This window comes from Lytechinus pictus, chromosome 18 (genome assembly GCF_037042905.1).
Source record: "Lytechinus pictus isolate F3 Inbred chromosome 18, Lp3.0, whole genome shotgun sequence".
Classification (NCBI taxonomy): domain Eukaryota; kingdom Metazoa; phylum Echinodermata; class Echinoidea; order Temnopleuroida; family Toxopneustidae; genus Lytechinus; species Lytechinus pictus.
In genome coordinates, this window is record NC_087262.1 from 11578110 (window position 1) to 11598408 (window position 20299).

Here is a 20299-nt window from a genome sequence, read left to right on the forward strand (position 1 = left end):
ATAAGAGCACTCCGAGGAGCAGTCTCTATTAAAAGCACTATAAGTGCTATATTAGCTCTTCATTTTTTTTTTGAGTCAGTAGAGAGAGGAAGAAAAGAGAATAGACTGAGAAAAGAGAAACATACCATAAAATGCGTCGTGGAAAGAGAAATGAATGAATCATTCAGAAGAGAGATGGTCGCACAGAAGGCAGATCTATGTCAAAAGTGAGACGCATGATGACCTGGGGCCTGTTGCACGATTCCAAAATCAAACACAAGTTGATTTCTAACCAATGAAACGCGCGCATCTGGGAAACGCTTGTTTTTTTTTAGTTGCGCTTAACTATTGGTAAACACAATTCTTTCTGCGAGGGGGTAACTAATTTTCTATGGATTTGTCTTAACTATTTCCAAGATTCTGATATTTCACTTTTGTTTGTCGAAGAAATTCCTTAAGTTGGGAAAACATTCATTGGTTTGTTATGATTATTCATCGTCTAAAGACATTTCCAGGGTCAAACATTTTTTTCTTTTTGTTTCTTGTTCCATTGGTAATTATGAAGAAATAACAGGCCTACGATATTTATATATGAGATTATAGATTTTTAAACTCTATGCTCTATCACTCTACAAATCCCCTTACATAGCCAGGGTTTTCCCCAAATTATGGGATTCATATCATGGTTACTGGTTTAATAGGATGATTTACACAATTTTTCGTATTGAGTTATGATATCAATCTGTAAGATATGGGAATAGGAGTCGTGTGCGATAATTTTTTCTTGTAATCATAATCATTATTTAAGGCGTCTGCCACCCTGATCAACAAAGTTTCATAAGGCACCCTTTTTAACAATAATGAAAAAAATACCACAAACCAAGAACTCAAACTTTTCGGTGAATCCCTAAGACATGTAGGATCCAACGCGTCTGCACTCATCATGCTCATACTAAGAGAGCTTTAATCGAACAATTTACACATATCGCCATACAGCTGAAAAATTTACTGTGTGGAACATTACTGTAGTTTTCACTGTATCGATACATTACATATACAATCTTGCATTGCCATTGCTTCACGCTTCTCGTAAAATAACGGACATCCTTATCTGTTACGGACCAGAATAGGCCTGTCTTTAAAAATTACCAAATTTTGGTACTCTCGTGACAAAATGAAGTCGTCTTACATTTTCTCTCGTCAATGGGCGCTGTTTTTAGCAGTGTGTTGGCTTTTTGTTCACGAATGTTTGGCGGTAAAGGATTCGGGGAGCGTGTTGGATCCCTCGACTCTGTCGCCGATGGACAGTAAGTTGGGTGTGTGGGACTGTGATTGTGAGTGTGTGTGTGGGTGGGGGGTTATATCACTCGGAGCACCATAGGTCTATGATGGCACAATATAACGTAGGTACAAGGGAAATATTTTTTCGCCCTAATATTAATAAAGTTCTTTCTTTTCAATTTTAGGAAAGACAATTCAATTAATGTGGGCTTATTACAGGATTAATGGGATTTTATTCTGATATTCACAATATGTTTGATTTTCGGGCATCTACTGTATTAGCCTTTTAAGACGTACATGCGTAAGTGGACAGTATGCAACATTGTGCTATAAGCTTGCTAAATTTTATGCAAATAAGCTACCGGGGCTTTGCCCCAGACTCCATGCAGTAGGGGCTCTTCATCTATATCATTCAAATGGCTCTATAACGCCCCCCCCCCTGTCGGGACCCTTCCCGCATTAAGCTTTACGTTCAATCACTGGCATATAGGCGCTGGGAGTCTTGGTTCCACACCCAAGAGGAAATAATTATACGAGACAACGTATAAAGAAATTAATGGAAACAATGAAATGTGTTATTTGCTGAATATAATGGAAAAATCACATAATTAGAATTTAATTTCAATAGGCACTTTTTGGTTCATTACGCAACTGGGTTGAATAAATGTGTTGTGTAAAAGCTATATTCTGTATATACCCGCAATTTGATTAAAAATAGCGGTAATCTGCGAGGTTCAAATGCATGGCTTTGATATCAATACCCCAACTGCATTGCACTGCCGTATATGAGTATGGAAGGGTTGGGCCATGGCCCCAAAAGTTCCACAACCAACGGCAAAAAAAGGAGGAAAGAAAAGCAAAGGAAAAGTGAAGGATATGATTTTATTTACTGAATATAATGTCAAAAAATATCTCAAAGTTAGATTAAGCAGCTTCTTAGCACATGCGCCATACTGTGTCCCTCGTTTTTTTTTTGGTACCCTTCACGCTACTGCCGCAAAGAATCCTGTTCACAGTGGGGTACAGACCACACAAAAAAGGAATGGAAAGAGAGAAGAATGAAATGTATTATTCTCTGGATATCATGTCAAAATCTATCACAAAATTTGATTTTTGGATTAAAAAATGTCAAAATTTTTGACATTACTATAATTACAAAATGCATTAAAATTAAACATTCGGGTAAACCTGGCTATTGTGCAAGTTTTGTGCAGTAATCGAAACTCCCATGTAAGATCAAAGTCCAGTCTGGCAAAACATAAATTCTTGTAAACCTTTCTTTTTACAACTGAGAGATATTGAATAAGGCGCAACTAATGATCCATACCATGAGTATAAAGCAGTATTATTGCAGAGTAAATATTATTTATGGAAAAGGGGCGTCATCACGTATTAATGTTTTATATTTTTTATATAAAAGTGCTATTAAATTTTGCTTTCAAAATGAAAGTATCTGACAAATAAAGTTTTTCATATAAGGAGTTTTAACCATATCATCCTGGATCATCCTGGTTTCGAAAACTTGAGAGTGATCGTACAGTCACACCAACAAAGCATATTACAAACCGACCGATGAAGTGCCATTCAGCCTAACGTATTAGCTTTGATCGGTCTGGTGTCAGTTTCCGTAGTGTGACTGCGACATGTTGGAAAATCCACAACTGAATAGGAAGACCAGCAATACATTGAATAACAACTGAACGCAGGGGCGGCGCCACGGTATTTTGATAGGGGGTGGGGGACCTAACTCTTTCCTCAATTTAAATGCAGAGGTCTAATAGAGTCGAGCTACCAATAACTCTCCTCTTTTAGCTCTTCCTTTCCCCCTCTTACATCTTATTTTCCCCTGATTTTCTTCCATTCCACCCCTTTAGGAAGTGATCAGCCCCCCATACTCCCTGTAGTGACGCCCATCACTCTGGCTGAAAGTGACTCCCACGTCAAAGCAGTATCGTACCGTTCCCCAAGTGCGATTTTCAGGGGACACCAAAAATCAATAAAGAGGAATGGATACAGATCGAGGGGACGGGAAAAAGGGTTAATACTAAATGAACAAGTAAAGAAACCACAACGTCAAAACAAGGAAACGTATGCTCCTTCTAGCACTCGCTCCGACGTCATATATTGGGGAAGGGGGGGGGCAAGAAATTAGTGCTTTTTCAGGGCGCCGATTTTCCTCGTTACACCTTACAATGCCTTACAAAGTGTGTTCCTTGAGGAATCTCCATTCTTCTTGGCGGAGTGCAAACACTTTGGTGGGATCCAGAAGAAGACCTGTCTCTGTCTATCCGCATAATGGAGAGGGCCCTCATATCCGCGCACCTAAAAACTTAACGTAAGATTTAGCATGAATTCCTTTCTGGTTCACAAAAATGTTCAGTATGCTCTTCAGAAAACCTGCCTGCCTCGAAGCCAAGGTGAAGGTCCAAGGGCCGATGGATTCATGGTTTTGAGGCTAAGACCAATGTCAATGACTAGACGTCAGATCGCGAGTCCAGGACGATAAAGGCACACAATTGTCCTCGAAGACGGCCTCGGGGAGCGCAACTCTTATGTAACAGTTTGTGGTTTGGAATATACATGTACGTAAAACACACATTTTGCATTTGGTATGCATTCATTTGTTTAGGAGACGTAAGGCTTAAAGGCGGTGCCCAGCCTTGGGAAGGTCGCATCGAGATCTACAGCCAGAGTTCTGGTGAGTGGCATACTCACTGCAATACGCCGAGACGGGAAGAGTTCTACCACGTTGTGTGCCGTAGGCTCGGCTACAATGGATTCCTCAGAGACCTCAGGGGCACGGAATTCAAGAAGAGTTCGCTGGTTCCACTTCGAGGTTATTTTGAATGCAACAAAGATTCGACGGACCTGCACAGTTGCTTTTTCAAGGAAGGCGATGGCTGCAAAAGCAACAATGAAGAAGTTGGAATCGTATGCTCGGCAGTAGGTATATATACATTTTAATTTTTGTTTGAACGAAAACAATACTTTAGACGTAGATGAGACTCTGACTTAATCCTTGCAAATGGCCTTACAAACATTAAAACCTTTGAAGAAAATCACAAGACAAATTCACCTAAAATCAATATGCCCTCAAATGAATTAAATAAGGTGATTATTTTTGTTATGAATGTTTCATTTCCACTTAACACTGGGATAGGCCAAAGCAAATGTGTATTAGAGAGAGAGTGTGTGTGTGCACATGTGTGTAGTGCGTACATGTGTTGGATTACACCCGTTTGTGGGCATGAGTGGACACTGAGTAGGATCACCACTCTTTAGCAATCGGCATACTGTTGCTGTTGTTGCTAACTCCATTTAACATGTTTTATGGAAGCAAAATAATGCCTCGGCTTCACAAGTCTCAAACTATTAAGTTTTTCTTTTGGCTTTTTTGTAGTTCAGTCGTGCGGACCTATCACTTTCCAGAGGGACGATCACCGTGTAATGCACCCCTTTAGACTGAGCTATCCAGACAAAACTCGTGTGACCGTCAGGTGTCCCGGGGACCCCAGTATCTCGGGTATGATGAAGTGTGTCAATGGTCACTGGGAGTGGGAAGGAGAGGAGCCACCGGCCTGTCCACCTAGAGCTGATGGTAAGTCCCAAGTTCAGAAAATGTCAAATGACCACCACATGTTGACGTATCCGGTAGGCCCTATCCAGCAGCTGGGCTTCTCTGCAAAACTCTAAATGATGGATCTCGAGATCCGACTCCGTCAGAACACGGATGCGTAATCTCTTTTTTTTTTTTGCTGAAATAGTTGTTGATCATTTATCGAGACACTCTAGATGGAGGAAAACATGACCAAGAACAAGAAAAAGACCGAGAAAAAAATTAGAAGTAGGCCCCATCTTTGCTGAAATCACTTTTCGTTTTCCAACCTATACTAAAAATTACGCACACTAAATGATGATCGTGTATATTGGTAGTGTCACACAACAGTTCAGAATTTTACACTACATGTGCTTGATGATAAATTAACTCTTTTAAGACTTTACTTTTTTGAGAAGTTGTAGCCAGTTGGCGGTTACAGTGAGTGATCAGAACTAGTGGAACTGATCTAGTCGGGTTTGGAAAGACAACCCATTATAAAGTTACTAAAGTAACAATTCCGGCAAATGTGAGAGCAATAGATTAGGACGATTCCCCATCTTAAACGTGTTAAAAGTACATCTTAATGAAATATTGACTTGAACAATTAATAAAACCAATTAACTCTTTTAGATACAATTACGTGTCCTGCTCCCTTTTATGACACACGTCACACCTTCCTACTTCCGGCGAAGTTGACTTACCGCTACGACGAAACGTTCGAGATCGTGTGCATTGATCGCTCTGATGCAACGAAGCTGAGATGCGGGGATGGTGGTCGACTAGAATGTTATGATGGAGGAGACGGCTGCATCCCAGAAGCTCCTAGCTGCGTTACTCCTTCCCGTAGACCTACAGGTAGGTTCACTTGCTCCCTATTTTGATGAGTAAGATGACGCTAAAAAGGATGATCGTAGATGATACGAGGTGGCGAGGCTGATTGCATTGTTGATGATGGATCGGACGATAATGAAGGCAATGATTTTTTATGATGATATTGATAATGTTGATGGCGATTGTGAAGGTATAATGTACAATCCTAACAGTTCGTGTCCCTTCGATCCCTGACCATGAAGGTCGTACTTCCTTTTGGTCCGGTATCAACTTAAGTACGTAGATGGGAAAAGCACTTTGATTGTGGTGTTTAATACAGCAGCTACCGATCAGGTTGTTCGCCGCCATGTCCTCTGTATACAGTGTTAATGGATTCAGCTTATAACATCAATGTTTGATTGTTGTCTTCCAGATGATCATTTGCTGTTGGTCGGAGGCGACAAATCAACAAAAGGTCGTGTGCTCGTGAATCGTGATGGACAATGGGGATCTATCTGTGCGGATGGCTGGAACCTTGCAAACGCCAATGTCATCTGCGCTGAGTTAGGGTTTGGTCCCGCCAGGAGACTCGACTCTCCAAAGTTTCCGCCAGGGCCCAAGCGATACTTGTTCAAGGAAGTGAGGTGCAGCTCTAGCGATACGAACATTTTGGGTTGCAGCATTAAGCACATGTCTGTTGGCGACAAGTGTCATTCAGATTATGAAGTAGAAGTTGACTGCTCTCCTGAAGGTATACACGACAAAACATTTTCTTTTGGAGGGGGAAAATGTGTATAAAAAAAAAATAACAAGTCAAATTTAAATCGTGTTCATGCAGCCCAAATAGCTCCCCAGACCAACCAATATTTGTAATTTTTGATAAAAATAGCATAATACAGACAAAGCGATATCAGTTGGTTTTCAGGATAATTTTAAACTGGCTCTGGTCAGGAGATGACCTTTAATATTGGGGACGAGAAGGTGTCTTGACTGAGAATAAATAGGAAGAATGTTTAAATACCGTTCGTATAAGATTTACCTGCACGTATTGATGTGTCTATTGCATAGTGTCTCGAATCTTAGTTTGAATTTCATCTTTTTCCTTTTCATTATATGTATTCTACATACAGAACCACACTCGTATTCCTTTCGTTCAAACTGCGGACCACCGAGTCTTCCTCAAAACACATTTGCCAAGCCATACAAACATGTGTACAATACAGGAGAGATGGTGACGCTCTTTTGTGGTGGAAAACCTACCAAGAAAGTTGAACTAACATGTTCTTCGGATGGGCTATGGAGTGGTGACGTCATCGACTGTGGTGTGCATGCGCCATTGGGTAAGCAAGTGTATTACTAATACTACTTCTACTACTACCACCACCACCACCACCACTACTACTTTTAGTTCAACTATTACTACTACCACTAATATATAGGTCGAGTGTCATATATACTCATAGGATTAACCTATGCCCAAAAAAAAATCCTTCATGCTGTCCTATCTAGCATTACGCCTTTTACGTCAGTATCAAATTCAGTGTCCCTAATACGATCAATGTATGTCACACTCCATTCAGGGGCCGCGGAACGGTTTTCAAAGTGGGGGGGGGAGCTGAGCCAAAAGTGGGGGGCTGACCATGCAAAATATTGCAATCATATGGTCATTTTGACGTTTTTGTACACGGTTTTGGAAAAAAGTGGGGACTGGAACCTTGCAAACGCCAATGTCATCTGCGCTGAGTTAGGGTTTGGTCCCGCCAGGAGACTCGACTCTCCAAAGTTTCCGCCAGGGCACAAGCGATACTTGTTCAAGGAAGTGAGGTGCAGCTCTACCGATACGAACATTTTGGGTTGCAGCATTAAGCACATGTCTGTTGGCGACAAGTGTCATTCAGATTATGAAGCAGAAGTTGACTGCTCTCCTGAAGGTATACACGACAAAACATTTTCTTTTGGAGGGGGAAAATGTGTAAAAAAAAAAATAACAAGTCAAATTTAAATCGTGTTCATGCAGCCCAAATAGCTCCCCAGACCAACCAATATTTGTAATTTTTGATAAAAATAGCATAATACAGACAAAGCGATATCAGTTGGTTTTCAGGATAATTTTAAACTGGCTCTGGTCAGGAGATGACCTTTAATATTGGGGACGAGAAGGTGTCTTGACTGAGAATAAATAGGAAGAATGTTTAAATACCGTTCGTATAAGATTTACCTGCACGTATTGATGTGTCTATTGCATAGTGTCTCGAATCTTAGTTTGAATTTCATCTTTTTCCTTTTCATTATATGTATTCTACATACAGAACCACACTCGTATTCCTTTCGTTCAAACTGCGGACCACCGAGTCTTCCTCAAAACACATTTGCCAAGCCATACAAACATGTGTACAATACAGGAGAGATGGTGACGCTCTTTTGTGGTGGAAAACCTACCAAGAAAGTTGAACTAACATGTTCTTCGGATGGGCTATGGAGTGGTGACGTCATCGACTGTGGTGTGCATGCGCCATTGGGTAAGCAAGTGTATTACTAATACTACTTCTACTACTACCACCACCACCACCACCACCACTACCACCACTACTACTTCTAGTTCAACTATTACTACTACCACTAATATATAGGTCGAGTGTCATAGGATTAACCTATGCCCAACAAAAATTCCTTCAAGCTGTCCTATCTAGCATTACGCCTTTTACGTCAGTATCAAATTCAGTGTCCCTAATACGATCAATGTATGTCACCCTCCATTCAGGGGCCGCGGAACGGTTTTCAAAGGGGGGGGGGGAGCTGAGCCAAAAGTGGGGGGCTGACCATGCAAAATATTGCAATCATATGGTCATTTTGACGTTTTTGTACACGGTTTTGGAAAAAATGGGGGCTGAAGCAATCCCCCCCCCCCCCGCTTCCGCGGCCTCTGCATTTACCCCTCCTCTTGTCCATTGCATCGGTTCGCATATTTTTTTTTTTTTTGACAATTCTGCATTTCGAGCACAATCCCCTCAATCATTCTCAGTCTCATTTTCCTTACTTTGTGACCTTTGTAAGACCTCCAACACATAAGCCTGTTTGAAATATGAAAATTTGGACCCTTGAGATACGGACTGTTTCGATGGCCAGGGTTCTTTAAAGGCATCAAAAGTGGAGATGTTATCATTATTTGATTGGAGAAATATACCTCACTTGCTTACAATGGGTATGACATTGAAACTGTAGTTAGTTTGCAAATATAGACACAAAGAGGGCCCAAGATGAACTTGGAATTGTTTCTTAGGACTAAAGTGGAGAGTAAATAAAGTCCCAAGAGGACCGTTCTTTAATTAGTAGATGAACCACCGAAGGTACTTCCCGGCCTTCTCACCTAGCTTCCGTAAGTGTGAACAAACGTGAGAGGAGGCTCAAAAGAGGTTTTGGGATGCTCAATAATATCATAGGCGGATCCAGGGGGGTCCGAGGGGCACGCCCCCCCCCCTATTGGCGAAGCAAAAAAATGAAAAAAGGGGAAAGAAAGAAAAAAAAAAGAAAAAGAAGGGGAAAAATAAGAGGAAGACGAGTGAATAAAATAAGATCAGGGGAAGACTTGGAAAATAATTTTTAAAAATATTTGATGTCACTATATTAAATTTTCGCTCGCGCTCGCATTGCCTGTTCGAGGAGATATATATCTTGCTCAATTGGCTGATATGTAGCTTAAGATATCAAGTTTTGAAGTCAATATACAAAACATATTTCAGCACGGACTTCGAGCTTTCATTATTTTGTTTGATTTACCAATTGATTTTTAAGTGCTCTGTAAAATGTCTGTTTAAGGTTTGAATATAAACATTTTGCACCTTTTGCTGTGTGCTCGCATTATTTGATTTGCCAAATAGGCCTACTATTGTCTTTGTGTATTCCATAAAATTCTCAAAATATCAATTTTCAGGTGTCTGATTGTAAAAAAAAATGAAGGCCTATGAGCTAGCGCTGTGCGCTCGCATTTAATTTGGTAACTTATGTATACCTATATAACAAACTAATTAAAATCCCGCATTTATGACAGTTTATAAAAAAATTCGGCTCGCGATTTGCGCTCGCATTATTTGTTAAGAATATATCAACCCATGAATCCTATTCATGATTAAAAAGTGCTTGAAATATCCAGTTTTCAGGCCTCAATGTCAAAAATTTTCACGCACTCATTAGGCTTATTAGATTAATAAATATGATAATAAAATTTTAAGGAATTCCTAATAACTAAATTGTCCCTTTTCAGAAAGGAATATCGAAAAGTATCGCCAATATATCGCTTAGGAAGACGAATAGGAAGATAGTCATCAATTTCATATGATGACAAAATGTCCTAGGCCTAAAATTTCCCGATCCTAGCTCAAAATGATAAAATATCATAATTTTTTAATGATTGCTATCCACATCCACCTCACAATTTCCCTACACAGTGCTTTAAATAGGGCTTAAATTGACCCTTTTCATATCGGAATATAAAATATTTTCAGCTCGAGCTACGCGCTCGCATTATTGGCTTTCATGATAAAAAAAAGAAATGTATTCAGATTCTGTCTAACTCATAAACATGCGTTTGCATGTTTATTGAAATAGGCAACTTGATCTTTATTCAAAATGTGCTAGAACTATCCAGTTTCAGATTAGAATATCAAAAATTTTCTGCTCGCGCTTTGCGCTCGCATTATTAATGTAGGAAGATACCAAATTATACCCATTCTTTTCCATGATTTACAAAACATGAAGAGTGTCCCATATTTAGGTTTGAAATCTATTTTTTTTTTCCTCTCGCGCTTCGCGCTCCCATCAATTTTTTAGGGCAAATGATTACAAAAAGTGCACAGAACGTCATTTTGTTAGGTCGGAATGTCACAAATTTTAAGCTCGCGCTTCGCGCTCGCATTATTTTTTCGTTGAAATATGTATCGTGTTAATGGCTAACTACAAAACGGTATCGTCTTAATGGCAAACTACAATACGTCCTTAACAGGTCCCTTTTCGATAAGGCCAGAACGCATATTAAAAATTTCTGCTCGCGCTTCGCACTCGCAGTAATTATCTAGCTACATACGCATCTTCTTCAGGTTCACAAACTTTGCCCTGAATGTTCAATTTTCAGGACAAAATACATAAAATTTCAAATTTGAATAGGGCTTAAAAGATTTTTACACATTAATGTTGTTTATAAGAATAAAGCTAAGAAATGATTGTTAGGACATGGGCGTTTTGCCCCCCCCCCCAAAAAAAAAAAAAAAAAAAAATATATATATATATATATATAATACTATTTTCAAAATATTATATTAAAATCTGTCACGAACTTGGATTTTTATAATAAAAATGTCAAAAATTTTGCTCGCTCGCAACTTCTTATCAATTATACGCAATATGCCATATCAAGCCCCTCAAATTTGTTGGCTCATTACGTCACTGGGACAGCCCCTTCAAAGAAACAAATAAAAATCAACTTTGAGCGGCCGATCGAGAAAATATGGGTGAAAAAAATTTCGGGTCCCCCCTCCCTATAGGCGGAAGCTGGATCCGCCCCTGAATATTAACTGAACTGAGTAAGTAAAGGGATATGACTGGTTCCCATTTGGTACATATAAACTGTGACTTATTTCGATCAAAGTAAACCAATACTCTGCATCAACCGTCTTCGGGATATAGCATGCTTCACTATCAGGAAATCCTGGAAACGACTTTGACTTTGTCAAGTGCAGCTTCTCTGTAGACAACTCTTTTGTTTGAATAAGATCCATTACTATGAATTATGGCTTGGCCCGGGGGCGCGTTTCCGTTTTACACCCTGGCGAAGGCATTTTCCGCAAAAATAGCCACAAAGCGACTAGTGAAGAGTCTACGAGTCCCACACCACCGCATGCAATCTGCAGTTACTGATCAGAGCATAGAGTTCCTCGGCACTTCATGTAGGCCTACAGAGAGCAGTCATATGAGTGAAATCCGAACATGCTTTTGCAGTTACGTTTTTTTTAATGAAAAGTTATGATTTTTTTTTTTCTAAATATAAATTATTAACTAAATAAATAGAATGGCAGATAAATAAAAATAAACAGATACATATAATAGAAAGAAAATTGAAGTTTGATGGATAGATATAGAAGACTGATAAATAGATAGAGACATAGATAGATATATAGATAGATAGATAGATAGATATATAGATAGATAGATAGATAGATAGATAGATAGATAGATAGATAGATAGAAGATAGATAGATAGATAGAGAGAAATAGAGAAAGACAGACAGATGGATAGATAGATAGAGAGAGGGAGAGAGAGATAGAGAATTTGAGAGATAGGTAGATGTTAGATGGATAGATAGATAAAGAATGAGAGAGACAGAGAAGATAGACAAATTAACAGATAGATAGATACTGTAGTTACATAGATAGATAAATAGATAGAAGATAGATAGATAGATAGATGGGGGGAGAGAATTTGAGAGAGGGAGAGTTGTTATAGATAGATACTGTAGTTACATAGATAGATAGATAAATAGATAGATAGAAGATATATAGATAGAGAGAAATAGAGAAAGACAGACAGACTATAGATAGAGAGAGGGGGAGAGAGAGAGAGAGATAGAGAATTTGAGAGATAGGTAGATGTTAGATGGATAGATAGATAAAGAATGAGAGAGACAGAGAAGATAGACAAATTAAAAGATAGATAGATACTGTAGTTACATATATATAGATAAATAGATAGAAGATATATAGATAGATAGATAGATAGATAGATGGGGGAGAGAACTTGAGGGAGGGAGAGATGTTATAGATAGATAGATATATGGACGGGAAAAGAGAAATAGAGAAAGAGAGAAAACAAGACAGATGGATAGATAGATAGATAGATAGAGGGAGAGAGAGATAGAGAGAGATAGATAGATGTTAGATAGATAAAGAATGAGAGAGACAGAGAAGATTAACATATATATATATACTGTAGTTACATAGATAGATAGAGATAGAATTTGAGAGATAGATAAATAAATAGATAGATAGATAGAAGATAGATAGATAGAGAGAGAGAAAGACAGAAATATGGATATATAGATAGAGAGAGAGAGGGGGAGAGAGAGATATAGAGAATTTGAGAGATAGATAGATTTTAGATAGATAAAGAATGAGAGAGACAGAGAAGAGCGACACATTAACAGATAGATAGATACTGCAGTTACATATAGATAGATAGATAGAAGATAGATAGATAGATAGATTGAGAGAGAGAGAGAACTATAGAGAAAGACAGATGGATAGATAGAGAGAGAGAGATAGATAGATGTTAGATAGATAAAGAATGAGAGAGACAGAGAAGATTAACAGATAGATAGATACTGCAGTTACATAGATAGATAGATAGATAGACAGATAGATAGGTAGATAGAGAATGAGAGAGACAGAGTAGATAGACAAATTAACAGATAGATATATCATGTAGTTCCATAGATTGATTTATAACATAGATAGTGGATAGATCGACAGATATGATAGATATAAGGATAGCTATAATATGAAAAAAAGTAATTATGTGTTTTATTTTTCAATATTTTAGCTATTATTTGTTTTCATTCATATAAACGATCATGTGCGATAAAGTAAAAAAAAAAAAAAGATCGTGAAGCCAACGTATATAGTTCAGCAGAACAACCAAAATACAGAGACTGAAGCTTTTGGTCTATAAGCTCAGCTGCATTTGCACGTATGTTCTGCGGATATCTTCGGTGCGGACTTTTGGATCGCGCGCCCAGCTGATTATGTAAACAAACGTAGACGTAGACTCTTCACTAGTCGCTTTGTGACTATTTTTCCGGAAAATGCCTTCGCCAGGGTGTAAAACGGAAACGCGCGGCCCGCGCGGGGGGGGGGGGGGCACTTACATTGACGAGTGGATACCATGCGCGACCAAAAAAACACGTAAAAAGGATGTCTTTTTCAAGATAGGGCACGTTACGTAAGTAACGTGATAAGGGTGTCAAAAACACAAAAATATTGAAAAAAGGGTATCTATTTCGCTCAGAAAAATATACGTGTTTAGGGTAAAATATGCGGGGATGATAAAACAAAATCAAAATGTTTTATAAAGGATGTCCTTTTTGCCCCAACACTACGTGTTTAGAGTCCGATTTGCGCGAGGTGTGGACGGTGGGGCCGTACTAAACCAAAAATATGGTGTCTAAAGGTAAAACCGACGACCGACGGACGCGTGACATAACAATAAAATATCTCTGTACTTGTTTAGGGGTTCATTTCAGGGAATACTTGCTAAGAGTATCGTTTTGTTTCCAATACTTGTTAAGGGGTGCATTTTCAGAATATGGAAAATACGTGTTTAGTGTTCTTTTCAAGACCCCGTGGTCGCGCATGGTATCCATGCACTCATCAATGGAAATGCCCCCCCCCCCCCCCCGGGTGGCTTGGCCAGCTTTCCTTAGATTCGGTTGGTTTGAATGATAAGTTACATCAAGGATGGTATACCTCTGACAATGGGTGATTTAAGGAAATATGAATAAAGATAAGAAAATCGAGAATGAAATAAACGTAATGTAATTCATTTTTGGGGACTTGACGCTTGCTATTTATTGCATGTACGAAAATATTGCCTTATTTATTATTTTCCAAAATTCCCACCGCATAATATTTTATACTTTTACCTGTGTTCCATTTTCACTCGTAGATTCAACACAGATTGTAATCGGGATAGGAATTATTTGTCTACATATCGTCATTTCCATCATGATATCTCGCCGCAGTACTCCAAGGTAAGAAATAGTGGTCGCTTGGTACTTGAAATCATTTCAATAAATTATGAAAATCTAATAGACCTATCTGACGTACATGGAACATTTTACTTTCCATAAAAGTTGACAATGGAATGCTAATTCATGTTGATTCCAATCGAAGTAAGTATATATTGGGCATAATGTACTATTTTATCATTCAAACCTCTAATTTCAGATTGTATTACACACCATTTATTTACTTTATTTTTGCTGGGGGGGAGTAGTCAATGCACGGTAGTGTAGGTGCCACTTGGGACCGCAAAGTCCGGCTTACTTTGAAATATCGGATGTTCCGGTGATCATGTAGTTTTACGTTTTTTGTGAAAACAATAGTTTATTTTAACCATATTAAACTTGTGAAAATTCGGTGTTAACCGTATTATACCACTGACAAATGGTCGGGCCCATGCGTGAAAGACTCGATTAGAGAAAACATCGGAAAATTGACCGATCGTAGATTCACATATTTTAAGATGGATGCTTTCGAGAAAGGCCGGGTAACTTGATTACACGGCCGGCGAGAGGCACTTTCTCAATGTAGTTCGGAGTAAGTCCCCATGTCCTCTTAAATCATATTCAGGGGGCTGACAGAAAACTAGTGTCAAAACTTCAGTTCTGTAAAAATAAATGAAACTATTATTCTTATCGAGGATGTTTAATTACGCTGCACAATAAAAGAAGGGAGGTTATGTCAGTGGCCGTATTCTATAGTGGTTACGACTCTCGTCTTTCAATCGGAGGGTTCGAATCCCAGTCATGGCGTGTTTTCCTTCAGCAAAGAATTCACCCACGTTGTGCTGCACTCGACCCAGGTGAGGTGAATGAGTTCCCGGTAGGATTTATTCCATGAATGCTTTAGCGCCTATATATATATGGCGATTCAGCTACAGCCGGGATAATGATGTGATACCAAGTATCAAGCGATCGAAGTAGAGTATATGCAATTATAGTAGCTGCGCTAGATGAATGGGCCATATTGTTATTGATAGTAAATAAGGCCCTTCTAAGATTAATTGCTAAATCTCCGAAGAATTTTTTTAAAGAACAATGGCTGTGACTTCGATGAACAAAAATCCTGTAAAGGGGACGGCGTAATTTAATTTTTTAATCACCTGATCTCAGCGGTGGTATAAGCTTCATTTTTCGTCTCACAATTTTCATGTTCTAGGCAGCAGCCAGTAGCGGAAGTAAGGGATGATGCCCCGCCGCCTGGCAACGAAGCTGAAGCTCAACCAACCAATCAGCAGTCTGTGCAACCACTACGCCGCCCACAAACCGTTGAGAGTAAACAAGTGTAAAATCATATGAGTTCCACAGGGAGGTTTCCTGTCCCCCTTTTTATTTGGGCTATTTATGCTAAGAACTTCATTTATACCTCTCTGTAAGAAGTAATTGATTGAATAAAAAGAAATGGAGAGGGAAGGGAATTTATGAATATGATTTCGAACTTAAGTCTTTGGAAAGTTTTAATGAGAAAATATCCAGTACAAAATCCATTCATTTCGTTGTTTGTATTTCCGAACATGAAAATGAATACTCATTAACATAAGTTGTGGTGACGGGATAAAAATATATTCAATTTATGTATTTTTTTTCTTACCCTTGACTACGATTATCATTGATTATTTAGTTTCATTAACCATAAAGACGGAACTATTTCATGTATTAAAATTTTAATTATTGTAATCTCAGAATAATTGGAGAAGAATTCGGTATGCGCGAAGTGGTAAATAAATTGTGCAAACCAATCAACAGAAAATGGAGAGGTTTGTAGTCCAATCAAAGTAATGATAACAGGAGATTAACAGGAGGCTAAAAATTTAAGGGAAAGTTCAATTCATGCCAAGTTGATAAGGGGTTATCAGACCATTAAACTTTATCAGCTATTCACCCTCAGGTCACACGGGCCTAATTACAACTGGCAGGCAAAAATATTCATTCGACCCAACCCATTCTGAATTTTTAAATTTGATGTTGCTGATTGACAAAAATGAATAAATATGACTGACAATCTAACACTGATTCTAGGGAGGGTACCTACTGAACTTCCTTTTTTCCAAATTGGAAAGATATATCACAACTATTGACCTCTATTCTTTCTGGCGGAAGAATTAGGGCCATTTTACTCTCTCAAGTGATGAATTTGATCCCGTCAGGTGAAGTCTTCATAAATGCTGATTTATTTTTTAAATGAGCCGGTCGAGGTACCCTTTTCTGGTCAGATATGGAATGTCAGACATTTATCCTATCCACTGGTAGTAAACATTCAACCCTCGAATTTCCTCCTTATTTTTATAAAAAAAATTTAAGTGCCACTTTGACACACGAGTCTATGGGAAATGAATTAGGCCTGTAATACCCTCAGCAATAATATACCCCCATCTAGCGTAAACTTTCATAAAGATGGCGCTCTCCAAAAGATATTCATCAGACATGTACTCGACCTATTTGAAATATAGCGTGTGAGTAAAAAAAAATAGACACATCACAAATCCCCAATTTAAGGGGGGGGGGAAATGTCATAAAGGATAAAGGAAATAAAATAAATAAATGAAATAAATGAATTTGAATTTGAATAAACGCATACTCATTTTATATCGCTGGAAATAGTATCTTCTCCGAAATAATTTGATACCATATTCATGTGGTACGTGTTAGTGCTTGGATGATCAGGAGGCATTCTTTGCAGTGATGTAAATTTTGACATGAGTTAGTAAATATTATGTCCAAACCTACTTTTCAATAAAATTAGCAAGAAAATTGAATCTAAAGTTACCAATTATAATGTACTTTAATGAAAAGTTGCTTTGAAATGTGTTTTATTGCAACACTTGTAGGATTATAACAAAATTGACAACTTGATTCATTAATTGCAGTCATGCCTTAGTTTAGCGCAAATAAAAATTGACATCACTGCAAAGAATATCTCCTGATTGTCTAGGCGTTAACACATACCACATAAATACGGTATCAAATTATTGGGAGAACATACTCTTTCAGGCCATATATGATTATCATGTGTTCATGATATATTTTTCCGTAAATTGGGGATTTGTGAGGTGTCAAGGTTTTTTTTAGTCACATGGTAGAAGAATTTTTAAGTAGCACCACAATACTCCTTCTTTCAAATCTTGAAAACAAACAGTGCAATCATCTATGCTTAGCTTGCTACGATCATCGTGCGGTGGGTTTGTCTACTATCAGTTTTAGAGGGCATCCAAGAGGCTGTTCACACCGCAAGGGGGGACCGTGGGCGGACCGTGGATCGCGCTATCGTAGCGCGATCCACGGTCCGCCCATTGGCATTCGCCGGATTCACACCGCAGTGAGATAGCGCGGTCTATCGTAGCACCCCCTTTTTTGAGAGGTCCTGTTGCCATGACGCGTGACGTCATGAGGTCAGAGCGGTCAAAGATTTCGCGCGCTATTACGAACCCGTACTAGTTAGTTGAGAGCTCGATATCGCTGTGCCTATTATGCTAGCCGGCCTAGCGCGCGCTAGATCGCGCTATCTCTGCCGGTCTGAACAGGCTCGTAGGCGGATACGAGTTCAAATTATTTATGTGTATATTTACGATCGTCGTGCAATTTCATGTATTGGGGATATCGAAGAGGGACAAAGACAAAGCTACAGAAACGGTCGTACTTAAGATTTTGAAATATCGTATGATACTCGAAAAGATGTCCTACGATACCCGTACATTGCAAGATACCTCTGTGCTCGATCCAGAAAAGGTTTAAAGTTATAATTCCACAAAATTAATACCCCCAACATTTACCAAAGCTCGTTGACCCTAAATTACCTTTGACTTTGGTCCCCGGGGGGGCCACTTACATTGACGAGTGGATACCATGCGCGACCAAAAAAACACGTAAAAAGGATGTCTTTTTCACGATAGGGCACGTTACGTACGTAACGTGATAAGGGTGTCAAAAACACAAAAATAATGAAAAAAGGGTATCTATTTCGCTCGGAAAATTACGTGTTAAGGGTCGAATTTGCGGGGATGATAAAACAAAATTATAATGTTTTATAAAGGATGTCCTTTTTGCCTCAACACTTCGTGTTTAGAGTCCGATTTGCGCGAGGTGTAGAAGGTGGGGTCGTACTAAACCAAATAAGGTAAAGCCGACGACCGAAGGACCCGTAACAATAAAACATTTTTGTACTTGTTTAGGGGTTCATTTCAGGGAATATTTGCCAAGAGTATCGTTTTGTTTCCAATACTTGTTAAGGGTAGGGTTTCACACGCCAATACTTGTTAAGGGGTGCATTTTCAGAATATGGAAATTACGTGTTTAGGGTGCTTTTCGAGACCCCATGGTCGCGCATGGTATCCACTCGTGAATGGAAGTGGCCCCCCCGGGCTTTGGTCATGTGACCTGAAATTCGCACAGGTGGTTAAGGGATACTTGATTGCTCTTATGTCAAATTTTCATGAACTAGATACATAGACTTGACGGCATTTCAAAAACTGAACCTTGGTTAAGATTTCGATACTGATCCCCCCCCCCCCCAACATGGTCGAAGTTAATTGACCCTAAATGGCTTTTGGCCTTGGTCATGTGACCTGAAACTCAGACAGGATGTTCAGTAATAGTTGATTACCCTTATTTTCAAACTTCATGAATTAAGTCCAAATACTTTCTAAGTTATGATGATATTTCAAAAACTTAACCTTGGTTAAGATTTCAATGTTGATGACGCCGCCGCGCCGTCGGAAAAGCGGCGCCTGTCGATTCACTCTGCTATGCAAGCGAGACAAAAGTAGACCAAATGGTTAGAAGACAAACTGGTTGCAGATTATCTAGGATTAAACCATGCGGGTGAGATTAATCGGAATTAGACAAAGTGAGAGGAGACCAAATGGCACTTTACAACATTATGTAAAGATTGAAATGGAGGATTTCCACAATTGCTATTTTGTATCGCCAGGCAAAATGGCCTTTATTCTCTCTCTTCATCATCTTCTGTGGAAACCTGTGTTTACAAGATGTGCTTTTAATAGGTCCCTCATAATATTTCACTCTATTTTCTTTGGAAAAGAGTTAATGAAATTGTTGTCATTTTCTCAAGATGTATGTTTTTTGTGGAATATTAAATAATCAATTCAATCATAATGATCATGGTCATTACCGTCATCATCGTCATCACCATCACCTTCATTGTCATCATTACCGCATCATCATTACCATATTCTCCATCATCTTCATCATCAGCAGCATCATAATACTTCTCCTCAGTAACATATTTTGTGAATGATGCTGTTGTCGGTTTTTGTATATTTTGACATCCATATTTGATACTTGATAGCAATTCTCTTTTCGATTCGTTTGTTTGTTTGTTTTTTCTTTAGGATTTTACTTTACATTTAACACAATATATATCATAATAATTCAAACAGCTATTTTTTAATAACATTTTTACTTATAATCCATATATCACTTTATGAATAAACCAAGTTTTCATTACATTATACGATTTTATAAAGTCTTATTTTTGTTTTCTTCTCGTTGTTTATCTTTGATATTATCAGAGTTGCTAGTCATTATTGTATTACATCTCCCCCATATTATATATTTATCTTTATTACTGTGTGTACCCGTTCCAGCTTTTGTTAGGGTGTGTGTGCGGTTGGGTGTGTGATTTTGAAAAAGAGATTGTTGCTTGGCCAGCGAAATATTACTCGCAGGCCTCTAATAAAGGGTCCCGATACCTGTACACGATTTGAGCGTTTGAAAGACAAGTCCATCCCAATGAAAAGAAGACAAATCCAATTAGCATAACACTGACAATTCCATCAAAATCGGATGT

At 38.6% G+C, this 20299-nt stretch overlaps 1 protein-coding gene across 1 annotated transcript; it reads left to right on the top strand.

Moving 5' to 3' along the window:
- The first annotated feature begins 969 nt into the window (after window positions 1-969).
- Window positions 970-17327, top strand: LOC129281532 (lysyl oxidase homolog 2B-like). Its single transcript, XM_064113434.1, has 9 exons — window positions 970-1286; window positions 3890-4207; window positions 4661-4858; window positions 5489-5713; window positions 6102-6419; window positions 6799-7008; window positions 7978-8187; window positions 14379-14463; window positions 15653-17327. Exons 1-9 carry the CDS (start codon window positions 1154-1156, stop codon window positions 15780-15782), a joined length of 1827 nt encoding a protein of 608 aa, XP_063969504.1. The 5' UTR covers window positions 970-1153; the 3' UTR covers window positions 15783-17327.
- Window positions 17328-20299: the final 2972 nt, after the last annotated feature.

Coding starts and splice junctions, on each gene's coding strand:
- LOC129281532 (XM_064113434.1), top strand. CDS start 1,154: ATGAAGTCGTCTTACATTTTCTCTCGTCAATGGGCGCTGTTTTTAGCA. Junction 4,208..4,660: donor AATCGTATGCTCGGCAGTAG/GTATATATACAT, acceptor GCTTTTTTGTAG/TTCAGTCGTGCGGACCTATC. Junction 6,420..6,798: donor AGTTGACTGCTCTCCTGAAG/GTATACACGACA, acceptor TTCTACATACAG/AACCACACTCGTATTCCTTT.